General features: G+C 33.4%; 1 protein-coding gene across 6 annotated transcripts in view; it reads left to right on the forward strand.

Annotated features, from left to right (window-relative positions):
• LOC145287834 (Na(+)/H(+) exchanger beta-like) overlaps positions 1-21345 on the forward strand; it is a 1099100-nt gene that overhangs the window by 631213 nt on the left and 446542 nt on the right. For all 6 annotated transcript variants that reach the window (XM_080135700.1, XM_080135702.1, XM_080135704.1 and 3 more), the window contains one exon: positions 277-318. In XM_080135700.1, the coding sequence (XP_079991826.1) occupies positions 277-318 (42 nt within the window). The remainder of the gene's footprint in view (positions 1-276; positions 319-21345) is intronic.

A 21345-nucleotide genomic window follows, 5' to 3' on the forward strand; every position in this document is an offset into this window, starting at 1 on the left:
TTTTTTCATCGCTGTAATTCAATGCTTGCAAGTTGTATGATGAAATAAATTATAGGTCATTTATTAACATAAATCAAGCATCAACTTCGTTTGCTAAAACTAGCAAACGCAATCATTTTGTAGAGTGTGTTGTAATTGTGTCAATATTATCTCAGCAATCTCGCCTTTGGCATAAAAGTGTGGCATGAATGCGTTTCTCTTTTTATTATTAAATACTGAATATTAAATTTGATATGTGATCGAATATTGATTGATTTGTCTATCTTTTATTTTTAGTGTGCTTATCATCGTAGGAACAATCGTCGGTGCTATAATCTAGTAAGTATTGTTTTCTTTTCTTATTCATTATTGCCCAGAAAATGTTTGCACTGTTAAGAATTGTCCATTTTAAACATTTTTGTTTTATATTTTTTAATTTACTAAAATTTAATTAATTTTTATGGATTCATATACTTCGATTTTGACAGAAGCTTGTACATATTGGCTAATATTTAATATAGGTTATTTGACCATAAAATAACTCATCATCTATCAATATATATATATATATATATATATATATATATATATATATATATATATATATACAAAAACCCAACTAAATATATGGTTATGGACAAATTTTGGAAGATATATTGATAGATGATGAGTTATATTATGGTCAAATAACCTATACTAAATATTAGCCAATAATAAAGAGAGAGAGAGAGAGAGAGAGAGAGAGAGAGAGAAAAGAAGAGAGATGAGAGATACATAATGTATAATACGGTAGCTGAAAAACAAAAACAAAGTGCTAGATCGTAGGTTATATATGATTGAACATAAATCATTTCATCTAAATAATATGCATCAGAATGTATGCTGGAAGATAACCGAGTTCCATCAAATTTTGCAACTTGGATTTAAGATAAAATCCGGTTAGTCATCGCAAATGTATTTGTCAGCTTATTTTTCTATGTCGTAATTGCAGTGAACAGGCCCTGGATTGTTTCAGAACAGTTACTTTAAAGGAGTGTATTATATTATTGCTATTAATATGAATCTTACCAACGAAGACGGCTTACCTGCTAACTATGACATAGCTAATAACTCCAGCAGTCTGTTCTATAAACTCGCAAAACAACTTAAATACATCAATATATCTTTAGACTTGAATACGTGATATGTAGGAGAATCTTTAACTCTCTTGAAGCCCCGAAATATTCCAGGTTTTTAAAAGAAAAATCGGATATATTTCTACGCACCTCACCAGACGCACCACATAGGCTCAAAAGGAAAAAATAAACATTATCTGGCTTAACCGACCGTTTTCGTTAGTATAAAATTCGACGTAAGCAAATACTTCTTAGATAATCACTTCTAATCATCCACGAAACTTCATAAACATTTTAAAAGATAATCACTTCTAATCATCCACTAAACTTCATAAACATTTTAAAAGATAATCACTTCTAATTATCCACTATACTGCATAAACATTTTAAAAGAAACACAGTTAAAACCAGTTACTCCTATTACTCAGCGCAGATTCTCTGATAAACGAAAAAATCCAAACTCCTTTCAATATCCCCACCACCAAATACTGTCCTTTTATATTGGAATACACAGTTATGAAGTGAGAGTTACCGCGATGGAATCTATTTCGGTATGATACAGGGAACTCCACAGTAAATATTATACGCTCGGATTGACATTTTTATACCCGGACAAACGAAGTATCACTTCCCTATCAAACGCTAAATGGTACCTCACAGAATGAAGAAGAGTATTTACAATAAAATGAAGAATCATTGAACAACAAAATCTCAGCAACTTTATATCCAAGAGGTGTCTACGATGCATCACTGATATAATTACGAAGCACCAAATTATCAACAACATCCTCAACATCAAATTAAAGCTTTTACAAAATGCAAAAAAAGGTTAAAAATGACGAAACAGTAGACATACTTAACATACATCATCAGATTCACAATTTCACAATTCCACCAGCAAATATTGGATCATATAGGATCTATCCAGTAATAACAAATAATTAATATATTCTCCTTTTAAATCCATATCGTTTTAATCAATTAAGACCAACACAACCCCAATACCTCCATGTCTCCCATCAACCCCAAATCTTCGGTGAAAAGATTTTCAAATACAAGGAAGATAATTTTCCAAATATACATACGGCACTCACTATATTACTATAACCTCAAAAAGCACAGCCATTTTCTGTAAACATAAACAGACACAATCTGTCTCTCATCAGACAACATGTTTATCTCCCATAACATTCAAAGTCACACCTAATTTAACATTGGCATAAAAAACACGACAAACGAATCCCTCTTTATCTAACACCCGAACATCTCCACTCGAAACAGGACAATTCTACAATCATGACGACAACTATAAAATATGATTAATTCTTTATTTTATGAGACGTTCAATAACCCGATTAGCCAACTTGAAATGCTAAACTGAATAGACAATCGTTTAATTAGTCTTTAGCTAGATAACTTGAGAAGGCACGAAAAATAGACGGCACTCGTTTGAGTAGCGGGTGCTTAGGTTGGTCTGCAGATAACAACAATTAAGAGAGGGGAACGCGTTAAGTTAAATGAAGATTATGATTCTTAGGATTGCACGCATCCTTACATATGTCGAGCGCTATATACAAACGTAGATACATATAATATGTAAACAACTTTTCCACGGAAACCTACCTAAAAGACAAAGCGATTTTTAAATCAACAACATGCAATAAATAATCCATTTAAACAATAACTAACAATAAGCATCCTTTTACATGTGATAAGAGAGTTGTATGCTCAATCCGTTAAGTCCAAAGTAGCTGAGCAGCGGCTTGGTTCCACCAGTTTTTTGCAAATTGAAAACAGAATCCTTAACAGAAGCGTGTGCTCTATCCCAACTATCATCAATGGACCTGAGGTAATCTCGTCAGCATCAGACAAAGCCAAACTCTTTGCCAAGAACTTTGCAGCTAATTCTACCCTTTGCGACCAAGGCCGCCAACCCCCAATATTTCTTCCTGTATCAGAAACACGCTATGTGATATAGGTATATCTGTACGTGATGTTGCCAAGCTAATCAAAAGCCTTGATTCCAGTAAAGCAACTGGCCCTGACGGTATTCCAATTATAGTGCTCAAAAACTTCAACCTGAACTAGCGCCCATACTTACAAAACTGTTTAAACGTTGTCTTAAGGAGAATAGTTTCCCATCTCTCTGGATAATTTCATCAGTATGCCCTGGGCCCAACTTTTTTCCTGATCTACATTAATGATCTTTCAAATCACATCCTTACATCATTCGTAGACATTTATGCTGACGACACTACCATTTATGGTAGCACATCTAAGACAGTAAACGACCAAGTTCTCTCCGATTCTCTCTCCTCTGATCTTGAGCACGTAGTACAGTGGCTGGTTACTTTTAATGCATCTAACACCAAGCTTCTCTCTTTACATCATCAACATTCTGATCCACATCTGGCATCAATTGAAATGAATGGCTCTCGTCTTCAGGAGGCCTCAAGTTTTGACAATCTTCTGGGCTTGACCATTACTCCTGATCTTAAATGGAATACGTACATCAAATCTGTTGCCAAGACCGCTGTAAAAATGGTGGGATCTTTCTATCGATCCAGTAGATATCTCACTGCTGATGCAATTCTCTATCTATATAAGAGCCAGGTACGTCTAAGGATGGAATGCTGTTGCCACATCTGGGCAGGAGCTGCTAGAAAGGACTTGTCCTGCATTGATAGAGTTCAAAATAGACTTCGTAGCCTCGTAGGAGATGGCCTTTTCTCTTCCTTGCAACCTCTATCTCACAGAAGAGATGTTGCGAGTTTGTCTCTGATGTATCGTTATTTTCATGGAAAGTGTTCGACTGAGCTTAAGTCTATGGTCCCCCCTCGCCTAACTTTCACAAGAAACACTCGTCTAGCTGAAAACACTATCAATAGTTCCACCCACTCTTTATCTGTTCCTAAACCTAAACGTAGATTCCATAAACAAAGCTTCTTTCTTAGAACTGCACATCTGTGGAATTGTCTTCCGTTTTCCTGCTTCCCGGCTGTCTAACGTAAATAATTTCTTGATGAGCCGTTCCATATAAGTTATCAAATTTACCGAATTTTCATTACTAATGATTACTATATTGTCCAATTTCTACTGTGCACTCTTTAACCCTTATTCTTGAGTGGCCTCTTGGCCATGATAATGTGGTGATGCCTGTGTAAAAAATAAAAAATAGTTGATTGGGAACACAAAAAATAGTTGTTTCTGTTTGTAATAACCGATCTGATTTGATCTTAAACTCAGATTGACGAGATTGATCAAATCCGAGTATCCTTAATATATAGTGTATTGTAAACTATTAAAAACATTCATTTACACGCACATATGCACACATATAAACGGCGTCAATCGCTTTAATGCAGCTTAGTAAAATATCAATATTTTACCAAATATGCGTCGCAAATAAATGAAAATTTTATCATCAGGTGGCTGTTTCAAGATTAGTTATTTCCCAAAATTTTATTCAAATCCATACGCTATTCACGAAGTTATGACATTTTCTTTATTAGCAAGTAATTTATATTGTCTATCGCTTTATTGCAGGTCTCTTAAATTAAGGGCGATTAACGGTTATCTAAAAGGAAAGGATTGTTGCTGGACTCGCAGAAGGGTTGTTCATCAAAATTTAGCTATGGAGCTGGAAAGTGATCCAAGAACTTTGGCTTCATTCGTGAACAACCCCAACACCAAATCCAGAAAGGATAAGGGCACCAGGAGAACCCTTTGACATCGAGATATTCGGAATATTCGTAGGGAAGTGCTTCCATTTTTGCAAGAGCTTGAATCGCTCCATGATCCAGGCAGGCCCGATGTTGTGTTGAATAAGATGTCAAGGAACATCACAACTATTCAAAGGCTTCCATTGAGCAAACAACGTAGGGAAAAACGAATTGCCTGGGCAAAGAATTACATGAAAATGGATTTCCAATGTGTCCTATTTACAGATGAGACCTGTGCTACTCTTGGCGGTCCGGATAGATGAGCCAAAGTTTGGAACTCGAACGGAACTCCAACCCCTTACAGAGTAAATCGCCAACAAGGAGGTGGGCGGGAATCATAGGAGATAAGAGATCCAAAAGATGTAAAACTTACCAGAAATGCGTACACGGCCTTTTTGGATAAAGATTTTTCACAATGGCTAGATGACCTACTCTGCTAGGGTGATTGCAGAGTTCCTTGAATCTATGGGATTCTTTGGATAAACCCTCATGAGCTAGCCACCGTGTTCTCCAGATTCTACCCCATTGAACATCTCTAGTCAATATTGAAAAGAAGTATTTATGCGGGAGGAGAACAATTTACTTAAAAAGATGCCCCGTGGAGGAAAGTAGTTGATGTCGCCAGAACCATAATACATTTTCAGATCAAACAATTGACTTCTTCGGTGGACAAAAGGTTGTTTAAAGTTATTTTAAAAAATGATGGATATGTCAATAAATAATTCATTTATTTGAGGCGTAGCACCTAGGATGTTTATTATTCTTTAACAGAAAAATCTAATAAAAGTCAAGTTTTCATGATTAGACATTGTATTTTTGCCCTAATAAAACATTTTAAGAGACCTGCAATAAGGCGATTGACAGTAGAAATTTCTTGACAAAGAATAAAATGTCATAACTTTGTGAATATCGAATGAATTTGAATAAAATTTAGGGAAATAACTAACTTTAAAGCAGTCATTTTTATTTTTTGTGGCGTATTTTGTGAAATATTAATATTTTATTAATCTGCAATAAAGCGATTGACCCAGTTTATATATAGTTACCGTCAATGCAGATGTTGTGTCGTTTCACGACTCTTCAGTGTGATACACTATCCACAAAATCGAAACCCGGGTGTCTGGACAAACTGTGATGACATTGTATAGTTTACCATTTGAGTCAATGCACCCACCTTTGAAATGGAAGAAAATCGATAGTTTTTTTTTTAATATAAAAGAAGCGCACTTTCTTTCTACACAATTATAATGTTGAGTGGAATCCATCTGCTGTGAAATGATGTTTTTTCAACAACTTTATAGAATAACTGGTGACACTCTATCATGTTTTTGTGGACACGACTAAAGCATTCAACACCGTATAGATTTTTGAAAATTCTCAGCAAGATCGGATGGTTAACAGAATACGTAATAGTTTTTACACAAATCGCCAGAACATGAAAGTACATCTAAATATCGAGTGTAAAACTGGGTAACATTTTTGCACCGAGATAGTTCCACCTCCATGTTTTCTGATAATTCTCTTCAATACTTTTACTTATGTCTGTATTATTTACAGTGTGGTGACAGGGGAAAACTAATATAAGACTTAAAGACTCTCTATTTGCATTCAATTTTCTAGTACCTGTAGGACCCTGATTTTTGCGTGGTAATTTCTGTAGGTTTTAGGATTATAAGATTTGTATCTAGTGATGATCCTCGTTTCATTTCATGAAGAGTACTCGATTGTTGAGCTTCTAACGCTAGCCCGAGGTGATGCCTATATTCCTGGATATTTTGAAATGTTATTACCCAGAGTTGTAAATCTAAATTTCTTCCTTCTGATAGATTCGGTCTTCGTCACGATGGATATGATTATTTGCAACCTACTCTAAATTTTACATAGTTATTTTTAACGACGAAAGCAAGTTCAATATGGTCGGCAGTGATGTTAGGCAGTACGTCCGTCGAAGAATTTGATCCTAGGTGCAGAGTTTCAACACTGCAAGGTGGTGGAGGTTCAGCTTAGGTGTGGGGTTTATCAGTGCTAATGGTTCAGTACCTATAGGTCGTTTGCAAAGTGGAATAAATTCGACAAAGTAAATAAATATGTTAACTGAGCATTTTCTACCCTACTTTGGCCGGAATTTGGATGATAATCCCATCTTCATGCAAGATAATGCTCCCATTCCCACAGCTGGCGATGTCAAGAGTTTCCTTGAAGAGTATGATATTTCGTGTTTGGATTGGCCTGCGCAATATTCAGATCTCGATCGTATCGAAAACGTATGGCATTACATCAAGTAACAGCTACGCAATGATAAAATTTCAAATCTAGAAGAACTTGAACAAAATTATAGAAAAGTTTGATGCCCTTTCACCGGAGTATTGCCGCAGACAAATTGAAGAGAATGTCCCAAAATTTGCAAGCTGTCAAATTTCAGAAGGACTATACTACTAAATATTAAGTAGTCCATTGTGTTCCTGTTGTATTTGTGTTGCGTAAATGTTCTAAAGTTACATTTAAATAATAATCTTACATTGTGAGGAGTTTCTTTTTGCTATCTCGATTTGTAGTTAATTTTTGAAATTGACGTGAACATTAGGATACTTCAATTAAAAGTTAAATATAGACAGGTAAAATTATAGAGGAATGGAAGGCAAATCAAATGAGGTTGTTTAAACAGTTACATTACATTTAGCTTAAAAAATGACAAGTGCGGACTTTTTTACGGCACTGTATATATATATATATATATATATATATATATATATATATATATATATATATATTAACTAGCAGGCCTTCCGATGTTGCCCGGTCGTAAAATACGCATGCATTTTATATTTTGATTAATACTGAAACTGAGACATGTGTATGCAAGTATTATGTTTTTCTAAACAGTTAACGTAGGAATTAAATAAAAAAAAATCATTCGAGCTGAGATAGAAACCAAAACCTAAAGACAGTGAGTCATTACACCAACTTGATATGAGTCTTTTCCAACTTGCTTATTCTTAACAGTCGCGCATGCGAAACAGTTGACAAACTAAAAAAACTCGATCACACCCAATTTTTACCCCTTTAGCTGCCCTTTTTCCGGATGAAAACTTTTTCCACATGTCTGAATACACTATATACAAAATTTCAAGTCTATAGATCCAAAATTCATTGAGTATATAGGTTGGGAAGTGTCCTCACACACATTCTTACTTTATACAATATAACTAGATAATCAGCACGGTATTTCTAAGTTACAAATGTATTTCAAATGAAAAATTCCACAAATTCTATTGTCTAGATTTTTGTGTCCTTTCAAGTACGTACGTCATACTCATTCCTGTTAAAATATTTGATTAAATAATATAATTTACACAGTGTAACAATTATATCTTAAACTAAATTACGAAATTAAATGTCTCAAACTGTATTTTGCTTTATTTATAAATAAGTCAACACTTCTTTTGTCTATAGTTCGAAATTTTATATACATTAAAACTGCCGAACTAATTCTGATTTAAAGTATTTAGCAACTCCGAAAATATAGATTACAAACCAGGAAGCTGTTGACATTGAATGATTTTATTTATCTATACGTTATCATCTTAAACATCCCTAAAAATATTTGATGTCCACCACATTCTGATTCAATTAGGAAAACATATGCCAAATTCTTATTGGATAAAAGCAATCTCGCTAACCAACAAAAACTTTAAAACAGTATGGCAGGTTTTGCTTTCAGTTCTGATGTAATTTTTTCATAAAAATAATCACCACATACCCGTCAAATTTACGGATAAAATATTGGGTTACAATTTGTATGTATGTGTTAACATTCATTTATATAAACTTTCTAATATAATAAAAACTAAGTCATTTTGAAGTAATTGTCTGTATTTTTGAGATGAGGTGTTTTCATTGATTGAGATTGTCGGACTGACTACCTCATCTTGGTTGTAATCGTCACAATGTTTCGGCCGTTTTATCCTCCGGCCTTCATCAGGTGTTTTGTATCGAACTGGGGAACCGTTTGTTAGGAGTCTCGAACCCAACCTTTTATTATTATTACGGGGGTACCGTGATAATGCCGAGACCAGTGATGGCGAACATATACATGGAATACTTCGAAGACATGGCCTTAGGTTCAGCTCCCTTAAAGCCATGTGGCTAAGATACGTTGATGACACCTTCATACTCTGGCCCCATCAGGAAGACATCCAGGCTCTCCAAGATACGTTGATGACACCTTCATACTCTGGCCCCATCAGGAAGACATCCAGGCTCTCCTAGACCATGTGAACTCAATATGACCATCGATACAGTTCACAATGGAGAAAGAAAAAGATAACCAACTGGCCTTCCTTGATATACTCATATCACGCACAGAGCATGGATTTAAGACATCCGTATATCGCAAGCCTACCTTCACCGGACAATACCTTAACTTTAACTCCCATCACCCATACAGTATCAAACATGGAATCGCACACTGCTTACAACATTGAGCAGAGACAATAAGTACCGACACCATTACATACCACCAAGAAATGGTCAGGTTGAAGAATACCCTCCTTAGTAACAACTACCCCGATAGCATACTATCCACCAGACGTGTTAATAGTATAAGAGAGGAGAATGAAACCCCAACCCCCCCAACGGTCTGCCTACCATACATACGAGGCATCTCCGAAAAGATTCAGAGAATATGTGCCCTCTACAACATCAGGACGGTATTCAAGAGCGAGTCAACACTCAAACGACACCTGGTACGAGTGAAACCCCGCATGGAGGAGAACATGACCAAAAACTGCATATACTCCATCCCATGCAGTTGCAGAAAGGTTTACAAGGGTGAAACATGCCGCCCCCTTAAAGTAAGGGTGGAAGAACACCGAAAAACGGTAACTAAAGGGGAGACGGAAAAATCGGGTATAGCCAACCATGTCTGGATGGAGAGGGGGGACTATCGCTCCCTATGGGATGAAGTAAAAATAATAAACAGAGAGACCCACTGGAAAGTGAGAAAACTTAAAGAAACAGCTCACATGCTCGGACATAACAACCTACTGAGCAAACCAAGCATAGAGCTGAATGCAATTTGGACACCTCTGATAGAGAGAGAAAACCTTTATTAAAAACAAAAATCAAGTAAAAAACAATTATACTAAATAGTAACTTCACTTATGTCCTTTTGTGTTTGTGTCTTTTAAACATTCTCACTGAAAAGTAAATCTTCATTTTTTTTATCAATTCAGTTTATTTGATTCCGAATCTTGTCAGTTTACGTCTTTACTGTGCTGAATACAAACGCTTTTTTACCAACATTATTAAAAAAAAAAGCTCGAAGTTATCAACTTGAAGGTTTGAACAATTTCACAACGTTATAAATGTTAACTTTACTTTCTGATATTTGTTGATTGATGAATTATTTGGAATTTTTATTAAATTCGTAAAGTTATACAGTATTACTATACCATACATTGTATTAATATGTAATTACCTTAAATGATATTAGAATCTGTTAATTTATGAATTTATTGTTCAAAATTAAATTCAGAAATTATTTTTCTAAATTGACTTCATATATATATATATATATATATATATATATATATATATATATATATATATATATATATATATATATATATAATAGATATGAAATACGCTTGGAAGCTAAATCACGACGCAATATTATGAAAATGCGTTTTTAAAATCAATATTTCAGTGTTATAGGCTATCTTCAGATTTTTATTATGTTTTTTTTCTTCGCCATGATGTTAAATTAAAAATAAACAGTTAGAAAATAGTCTGCGTATTGTTGTCTGCTTTGTTATTTTGAAATGCTGTAAGAATGCATTTGGCAAACGTGATATGAAAGTAAGGGTAGTTTTTTTGATAGAAGCGTTGATTACATTTTAAAATAAAATACGCATGAAATACATTTGAAAGCCAAATTACAACTCAATATTATGAAAATATACAGATATTTACTCTTGCCAGAAACGGAAACCTGGATACGAAAATCAACTACAGGATGCATCATTAGTCTTTTTGTAGTTTAGAGAGGTGAGCATAGTAGAGGCATAACCCTTCGTATTTTCCGAGCCTTACTTTGCTCTTCTAGCCTAGACAACTTATAGTAGACACATAAAGGTCATGGAGATATTACACCAGAAATTTCTGAGACACATTCTGGCCATCAAGTGGAACTCTTTTTCACCTGATACGGATGTCCTCATGCGAGCTGACGTACCATGCATTGAAAAATTGATTATATCCTACCAGATAAGGTGGACTGAACATCTAACAAGGATGGATCATGAGAGATTACCCAAGCATCTGTTTTACCATAAAATTACACAAGGGAAGCTTCCATGATACAAACCAAAGAAACGCTTCAACGACAACATCACGAATAATCTGAAAGCTCTCGGTATTGACGTGTTCAGCTGGTGGAATGCTTCCAGTGATGATGAAAAGTGGCGCTCCATGGTTTATCACGTCTCTGATAGCTTTGGGAAGAAAATATGACTTTGCGAGAATTAAATGTGATATCCGGAAGAAAAATCTACCAGATATCCCAGAGGCTTTTGTGCTAAACCACGTTTGTGATTTTTGCGGTAAGATGACTCCATCTGAAGCCTGTTTATCTAGTCATAAGCGATCACGTGGAAATCAGGGAAAACACTGAGGAGCACAGATGTTCTATTTGGTCTATAGTCTACAAATTAAGTTGGAGTCTAAAGCGTTATATGAATGTCCAAATTGAAACAGTACAAGTCAATGTCCCTCCATCTCATCATAAGTTTGACTTTTGCAACAAACTATAAAAACGAGGCTGGTCTGAAGAGTTACTTTCGTTCTCACAGAAGTGTATACATATGTAAATTATATATATATATATTGTTGTGGCCTTATTTTAGGGGTTCACAATATCAAACAGGAGAGTCGGTAAAGTCATGTCAACGATTAGGCTGGCATGGGATCTCTGATTAGAGAGTCCAAAATGGCTGCCTTTCACAGCGATGGGAGAGTCCATGTGAAGACAGGAATAGGGGTGTCAGTTACCCCAGAACATATATATATATATATATATATATATATATATATTTATATATATATATATATATATATATATACATATATATTATGAATTGTAAAAATTAATAAAATAAATAAATATATATTTATAAAGATATATATATATATATTTATACATAGATATATATATATAAAGATATAAAGTACATGGAAACGAATGAATAATCTACAATAAATAAAGGGTAAGATGGTCTACAATAATAAAAGGGAAAGATGATATTACTATTCAAATTATAAAAATGAAAAGGTGTATTTCTTGAATTGAATTTTTATATGTCAGTCCATAAGTGCATATAAAATGATTGTAATAGGCAAAATAAATTGAAAAATCTAACAAATATATTATTATATTGTATAATTATATACAATACAATAATATATTTGTAATATTTATATTGTAATATTTATATTGTAATATGAGAAGATTCATTCGCCTTAGTCTCTACAAAATTTCTTTTCAAAAACTTTATAATAGATTGAAGATGGAAAACGTCCGTGCAAATAGGCGACATTGTCGGCAAAAGATCAGGGCATAATAAAGACAACAGTTCAGAGAAAGTAAGAAACAGTAAAGGCCACTAAGGAGCAAGCACAAATGAGATTTCAAAAAGAGAATGAAAAGCACAAGAGAAATGAAGAGAGATAGGAGATGTCAACAGATGCGACGAAATTCATTCTGCCACACTGGTAGAACTACTTGATAATTGAATGAATAAATGAATATATTATTTGATTACTGTAGAGTATTAAGATTTGTTAATGAGAATATAAATTGTAAGCAAGGTACATTTATCAGTATTCTTTATTTATTCAGATAATATTTTTAAAAAGTTTATTTAAGTGGAAAGAAATGACTGTATTTTTCTTTTGGGGGGGGGGGTCAAAAATATTAGAAATTAAAAATATGCATTTTTTTTTTGCATCATTCGACGAAAATTTTCTATTCTTCCTAGATAGGTTTATGTTGCGTTTACATTCAAAGCTAAACATCTAAAATTATAAATGTGCATTTTTTATTAGCATCATTCGGTGCAAAATTATTTCTTCAGGGAGATGTTCATATTGCTTTTGCATTTAAGGCTAACCATAAAATTTTAAGTGTGCCTCCTAACCATGGGCTCCTTCAGTTTTGGTGTTTTTATGTGGATGTGGGAAAACTTGTTTAAAGTCATAATCTCACATCTTCAAAAAAATATCAAGTATTTGTTGTGTCTGGATAGGTATTGTTTTTCCTTTAATTTTAGAAGGAAGAACAATCCACAATTGGTTAAAATTATCCCATCAACTGATCAGAGGTAGGAGGTAATGACAAATAGATGATTAAGCAATTATTTTTAAATTTCGGTTTAATTGTATTCGATTGAGCATCTATGATCCTTTTGTTTGCTTCGGATGCAATTGATTAAAGTTTAAAAGACATAAGCAATAATAATAATGCTGTTAGAGGAAAAAAAATTTCTTTTGCAAAAATAATGCTTTGGAAGGAGACTTTAAGGAACTCCTATTCATATTATCAAGAGAAAGTCGTGAAGAAATAATTGAAATTTGCATTAATAATTCTTTGGCTTCATTTATGGCAAATGAAAATGAATTTGCCTCATGGTTATTGAATGTTGGAAATGGAAAAGCAAATTTGGTGGAATATTCAGCTTAATTGTATAATGATTATGTAGGAGTACCACAAATAGCATACCTTTATGGTTCACTGGTTGATGATATTTTAAAAAATATATCACAACATGATATAAGATATAGGATAATTCTCTCATCAAAAAATCATGATTGTTTATTGATCAATGAAGAGGTTTTAAATCAATTCCTGGTGACAGCTACATATATTACAGCACAGATAAAATACAGACTGGTGATCCTGTTGAAACTATGCTCAATCAACCTGAATCTTTTAATTCATTGACACCATCTGGAATGCTTTCTCATAAAATGTATTTAAAACCTGGATGCATAATTATTCTTAGAAATATATTAATTCAAAATGCACTGTGCAATGAAACAAGGATACAAATGCATCAACATTCAGTTGAAACGTCATTAATAACTCGTGCATTACTATGAAAGCATCTTCTCATTCCAACTCGCCTTTCATTTTAAAACAAAATAAGATTCCGATTTAGTTAACGCATGCAATGACTATAAATAAGTCTCAAGGTCATACATTTGCAAAAGTAGGTTTATTTTTATCACAATCTGTGTTTAACCATGGGAAACTATACGCTGTATTTTCAAGAAGCTCTTTGATATACAAGTTAACGTCATGAAAACTAACAGCCAAAGGAAAAAAGGAAAAAAGCCTTACACTAAGAATATAGTTCATCATGACTGAACTCAAAAAAAGTTATTTCTGCCGTACAATTGCTTTAAATTTTAGAAAAATTGTGGTTTAAATTTGAGAATATTCATTAAATAGGCTAAAAAATATTACATGTTAAATATTTATTTATTGAGATTTATCGGAAATATTTCTTCCACATTTTAGAATAATCATTAATTTACATTTCAAGAAAAAAAGCATAGCATTTGAAAATAAATGTTTATTTTCCATTTCAATAATTTATATTTAATTCGTTTGTATTTAAAATTTTTAAGAAAAATTAAAAACATTAAACTTGCACAGAAAAATCATTGGTTATCAATAAAAACGTTTATTGAAGAAAATAATATTTCTTGAAATTTCGAAATCTTCATCTTACAATAGCACATTTCTTCAGTATTTCTTTCTTTTTGTTAAAGTTAAAAAATAAAATAATTCATCTATTTTGAAATATGTCATAAAAATTTAAAGAAATAAATTTGTCTATGAAATTAATTGTAGTTTTATAATAATATGGTTAAACTATTATTAAATTACAATACGATTACGTTATAATAAGATTTACTTTTGGAATCCGTTTAAAAATCCGAAAATAAAAGTAAAGAAATTTCCTGACAATGCCGAATAGGTAACGCTAGGGATATATATGGATATATTTAAAATATAATGGGCGGAAGTCTCTCGAGAGCTCTTTCAGCTATCATCTCATCAGGAGAAAATCGATAGCGTAAAAATAATACTATGTCAAAAATAAAGAGTTCTGATGGGGAACTATTGAATGTGACAAAAATAACGGGGACACTAAAATAAAGTTTATTAACGTTTAAAAAACGATTAAAATAATGGCACAACGAGGGGAAGAGAAAAAAAACGGGAGAAAAGATTCACAGTTCCCCAAAGAGAAACAATGTCTTAGATGTTTCTTTCTGCCGGCACAAAGAAGGTTTCCGCACCGCAATAGAGACAGACTCCAAAATCTTTTAATGATTTCTGGAGTCCGCTCGATGTAGCACCTCGAACCATTCAATTTTATATCTATCGGCACAGCACGGTGATGATTTGTTCACCTAACAAATTGGACGCCGAAGTCGATAAGATCAGGGAAATATTAATCAATAATAGTTATCCTGTTGACCTTATTGATAACTGTATTTTCAAAAAGGTTGCGGATTTTAAATCACCTAAAAAGTTTGGACCTGTGAAATGCCCGGTTTATTTAAAATTACCGTGGATTGGGGAAAAAAGTACCAGACTTTCCAAACAGATTCGCAGAAGTATTTATGACTGCTTTTATTCTGTGTCCTTGCGTTTGGTATATATTACGAGACCTGCATTTCCTTCTTTTCGCAATAGCAATATTGTATATCAATTCAAATGCCAGTGCGATGCTGGTTATGTTGGGCGAACATCTTTGCATCGTTTGACTCGTATAAACCAGCATGTTCCATCGAAGATCAGACAAGGGAGGATGGGGTCTGGTAGTCTCCCTCCTTTGCAGCCTTGCACTCTGCTATTGGCCAGCATTTGGTTGACAATCCGTGCTGTGCCGATAGATATAAAATTGAATGGTTCGAGGTGCTACATCGAGCGGACTCCAGAAATCATTAAAAGATTTTGGAGTCTGTCTCTATTGCGGTGCGGAAACCTTCTTTGTGCCGGCAGAAAGAAACATCTAAGACATTGTTTCTCTTTGGGGAACTGTGAATCTTTTCTCCCGTTTTTTTTCTCTTCCTCTCGTTGTGCCATTATTTTAATCGTTTTTTACACGTTAATAAACTTTATTTTATTGTCCCCGTTATTTTTGGCACATTCAATAGTTCCTCATCAGAACTCTTCACTTTCGACATAGTATTATTTTTACGCTATCGATTTTCTCCTGATGAGATGATAGCTGAAAGAGCTCTCGAGAGACTTCCGCCCATTATATTTAAAACTTTATTTAAATTCTGTACCTATAAACATTTATATGGATATATATATATATATATATATATATATATATATATATATATATATATATATATATATGAAATTAGAACAAGAGTCTAAAGAGCAGAGTACATTTTAATCTATTAGTAAATTCAATTAAAATTAATTCAATTAAAATAAAAGAAAAGAAAACAGTGCTCGTTGTAATGTAGATATATAATAAGCTCGATAGGCATATATGTCCTAGAGCTATTTTAATATTGAGTAAGATGATTTATAATTTGTAATTAAAATTAAAAATCTGTTTCACAAGGAAGAACAAACAAAATCAATAAATTGTACGATCGTTTCGGAAACGATGTTTTTATTGTGATAGACAGTGAATTTTGGACCATAATTTTATGATATAGTTTTTTGAAACAAAGTCTCCTCATCAGCAAAAATATTGGGTGGGTTTTTTTAAAGACACCAAATATAAACCTAGCATTTTTAAAGTAAAGGAGATGTATCTTTTTTAAAAGGTACACCTACCTTATTTTAATTTTTCATTTTTAATCTTAATTATAAATTATCAATCATCTTACTCAATATATATATATATATATATATATATATATATGCGTGTGTGTATACATATGTATGTGCATATATATATAGATATAGATATAGATATATATATATGTATATATACTAGCAAAAGGTTCCACTATCACCGCTACTGTTGCTCAACGCCAGCTCAGATGGACTGGTCATGTTGTCCGAATGCTGGATCTCCGCCTCCCAAAACAGATTTTCTACTCTCAGCTTGTTGAGAGAAAGCGTGCCCAGGGTGGCCAAAAGATGAGGTATAAGGACAACATCAAAGTAAATCTAAAGCGGTTTCACACTTGAGACATGGGAGGACGTGGCTAGGAGCAGGTTGGCATAGAGGAGCGCTGTCCACGAAGGTGCTGCGCTTTATAGTAGTGACCTAAATCAAGCTGCTGAGGATAAACGCAAGCACAGAAAGGACAGATTATCAACCAGACACACCCAACCCCACCCCACCACCACTACCTTTATCTGCCACAATAGCACAAGACAAATTGAGTCTAGTATTGGGCTCACAGAAGCCACAACGGAGGACAGTCATACTCGGACATGAGTGACCGCCGATGATGATGACTAGCAAAAGTACCAGTCGTTGACTGGGCTCAAAAACAGCCTACAGAAAATGGACTCTAATTTATGAAAGAATGATAGGTTATGAAAAGGAAGAGTTGTAAATTTGGGTTGAATTTGGGGATATCAAAACCAAAGCAAAATATGATGAAAGTAAAAATAAAATAGATAAACCCCATAATTTATTATACCATACCTGTTCATATTGAAACACTTTCACAATATTCTGTGGATCTATATTAAAAAAAAACTTGTTAAACTTTGTGTTTCCATTCTATTGAGGTCAAGTGCGAACGATCTTTCCATAATTTTATTTTTTCTTCAAACTGAAACATAATCATCAAAGTATACTTACGCAGATTGATATGAAAAGTCTTTATTAAAGTTTGTGCCTATTTCCATTCTATGGAGGCCAGGCGTGAACGCAGATCCCACAATGTTATTATAGCATCCCTATTTAAATTAAAACATACTTATCAAAGTATTCTTATGTACATCTATACCAAAAACACTTGTAAACTTTTTTTTTTAATTTTTAAATTTTTTATTTCCATACTTTGTGGACCAGGCGCGAACGCATCCCCCACAATTTTAATGAACTACCGTTCTGCCAGATCAAACATACCCATTCCTGTGTCCCGATACATCTTCTATCATATGTAATCAGTTTTTTTTTCAAATAGTCAACCATATAGGAGCCTATTCGTGACCAGACACACATACACACATACACACATACACACACAGACATTCAACTTTATATTATATATATAAATATATATATATATATATATATATACCAGCATACGCTTAAATAGGATATTTTATTAATGCTGATTATTTATTTATATATATTTTATTAATGCAGATTATTTATTATTATATTATATTATACTGGACCCAATATATATATATATATATATATATATATATATATATATATATATATATGTATATATATATATATATATATATATATACTAGCAATGGGTGCCCGGCGTTTCCCGGTTGTTTGGCGGTGTATGCTGAGCAAAAAAAAAAACAAAGAAAAAAAAACGGTATTTTTTTAAAACTTTGACCCTTATTATGACCCCTTAATATTTATTGTTTTGGACTCAAATCAAGTTATGATGCTATTTGGTGCTATTTGATGCTCGGATGTTAGGGACTATTCCGAAAATTTCCAAACACTTGAGTATCCATGAATGTGGAACCATGTTGAATGCCTTCTTATAGACTACCCAGCCTATGACAAGGTTAGTAGATCTTCTTTTGCAATTTCTTAGAATCATTTTATCAATCCTTGGTGCTTCGTGATCTTTGTCGACAGCGTTTCTCTTCTTCAGGCAGCAAAAAGTTTTCACATAAGTGAGAGGCAACTGATTGGTCTAAAGTTTGTCAATTCACCTCCTTTTGTCTTATCCTTCATAATCAGGACTGTAGTAACTTTTGTCAGCCAACCAGGAAAGTCATCAAACAGTCGTTTAGCATTGTTGCAAAAAGCAGGTGGAGAGCTGGGAGGTTTTTAAACCAGTATCCCTGGACTCCGTCAGGTTTAAGCGCTTTCCAATTTGAAAATTTTAAACCTTCGTTCTGAGCATTTCCACGGTGACTGTTATGCTCATTTTTTTGCTCCATTCTAGGGAACACCTCTCTTTCGATGTCTTTGATCCATTTTGCATCGTCTTGGTGTTTTTCTTCCTTTTCTCAGATGCCTGTCCAGAATACACGTGATTCATAAGCATTGGGTACAACGTTCTTCCCTCTTTCAATTCCTTCCAGTTGATTAAAAAGAAGTTTTTTGGTTATTCTCAGTCTATTCTGCCGATATTTCTCAATTCTGTCGTTGTAGCATTTAACTTTGGTAGTTTTGCTGTGAGACGCTGTTTCAGTTCTTCAATTACACACTGAAAACCTTTTTGTTGTATGTTAAATTTTTTAATTTAGTTTATCGCATCCCCTCTGACTTTTTAGTTTGCCTTCTACGGCAGCTTGTACTCTACTGAGGTCCTTTTGAAGTTGCATTATTTGCCCATTTAGACGTTTCCGCCACCAGGGCTCCTTCTTTTCTTCTATTTTACGTTTTCCCACTCTAAGCAACATTGATACAGTATTAGCAACAGCTTTAATGACGTTAATGCACTGTTAAAATTATTTACTGGAAAAAATTGCAGGATTTCATTCACTTTAGTAGTGATAGATTTTAGTCTTCTCCGATTCGCAAATCGGAGGTTCAGCGGCTTTTCTAAATTGCCAGCTCTTAGCTTCTCATCTACTAATTTGAAGATATCAATCTCTTCTTTCATCTTCCCATGTTCAATCATAAGTTTAATTGTTTTTTTTTTGTTGAAAGGTCAAATATTTTCATTTACATTTTCAGTAGTTGCTTCTTCCTTCATCATTTCATCAACGCATTGATATCCACACTATCTTTCTTAATTTCTCTTTTCAGATCTTCAATTTCAAGGGCAGACAGCAATCCGTTTTTTTCTTATTAGTCGGGCTTGTCCTGCAAGTTTTTGCTCTGTTACTTTAAACAGGCCTAGTTCATTCTTTTTCTGTGTCGCCTATTAGGGACACCACTCTTCAGATAACACTTCATTACAATTTTAAGGCTTTAGTCCAATTTGTTTTAGCGGTAATGTTTCGAGGAATTCTCTGGGTGACGGCCAGGGAAGCCTTGTTCTTTCCCCTACCGAACATGGGACCTACACTTGGTGTTGTGGTCCCATTTACATCATTTTCAGTTTGATAGTTTTGAACACTCATATTTGAATAATATAAGAAATGGTTTGTTTAAGGTTTTCCTTCTCTGGGATTTTTATTGAGATAATCTCAGAAATGTTCACCTAGGCTGAAAACCAAGTTTTGGCCATGGAAGGCCATTAAATACCGCCAGATGTCAACCCGGTATTGATCCATAACTGGAGTGATTATAATGATAACCATAATCATCGTTTTTTTATAATTATTAACGAGTATGATTTTTTCGTTCAGAGAAAAACAATCATTAAGCCATTTTGATATGAAATAGATGGTTTCAAAGTCCTACGAGATGTACATATGTGGGTATTCTAACTATGCTGTAAGAACTATAATTGGTACTATTTATAAATTATTATTATTATTATTATTATCTTTATTATTATTATTATTATTATTATTATTTATTATTATTATATTCATTATGTTTATTATGTTTATTATTATTATTATTATTATTATGTTTATTATTATTATTATTATTATTATTATTATTATTATTATTATTATTCACTGACTAGGAGTAGTCACACATGCAATCATCGAAGATTTCTCTTTGAGAACAACTTGTAGTGTACTTTCGAGTATGAGTGACAACATGTCTCCCCAGATTTCCAGTACTCTCTACTTCTTTCAAATACCTCTACAAAAAAATGTGCATTATCGCAACAGCTGTTGGAAGTAACCATTGGTCTTCACTAGAATTTGGGTGGCAATAAGCCTCCCCAAGTTCCCAGTCCTCTTCGCACTAAATCAGCAGAGGTCTGGCTTGTGCATTCTCTCATCAGTCGTTCCATCCTCCTTAATCCCCCCCCCACATTTGGTGTGCTGCCAGTTTAGGGTGACATTACTTTTTCTGTAACTCTTATTGACGATAATGTAATTAAGTTTTTATGTAACTTTAATATTTATAGTCTTAACTTACACAAGAACTTTATTACATCATCAATACACACACTCATATATATGTATATATGTATATACACATAAAAGAAGTTAATACTAGTAATAGAGTTATTCTTAAAAATAACGAAAACACTATTATAATATAAACGTATGCATATGTATATATGCATTTATACACAGACATGATAGAAAAGAATAGACACCTGTAGAAATAGTTTATTTTAATAAACATATAATTTATAGAACAAAATCAAAAATTATTGTCACACATTTAATAACTTGATTTACATTAATTTGGCTTTTTTAATGCTAGAACCCTTCTAGGCATGACATTGATCAGTTGACGAATATCATATTG

The sequence above is a fragment of the Euprymna scolopes genome, chromosome 11 (assembly GCF_053919585.1).
Source record: "Euprymna scolopes isolate OS-2025 chromosome 11, ASM5391958v1, whole genome shotgun sequence".
Lineage (NCBI taxonomy): Eukaryota > Metazoa > Mollusca > Cephalopoda > Sepiida > Sepiolidae > Euprymna > Euprymna scolopes.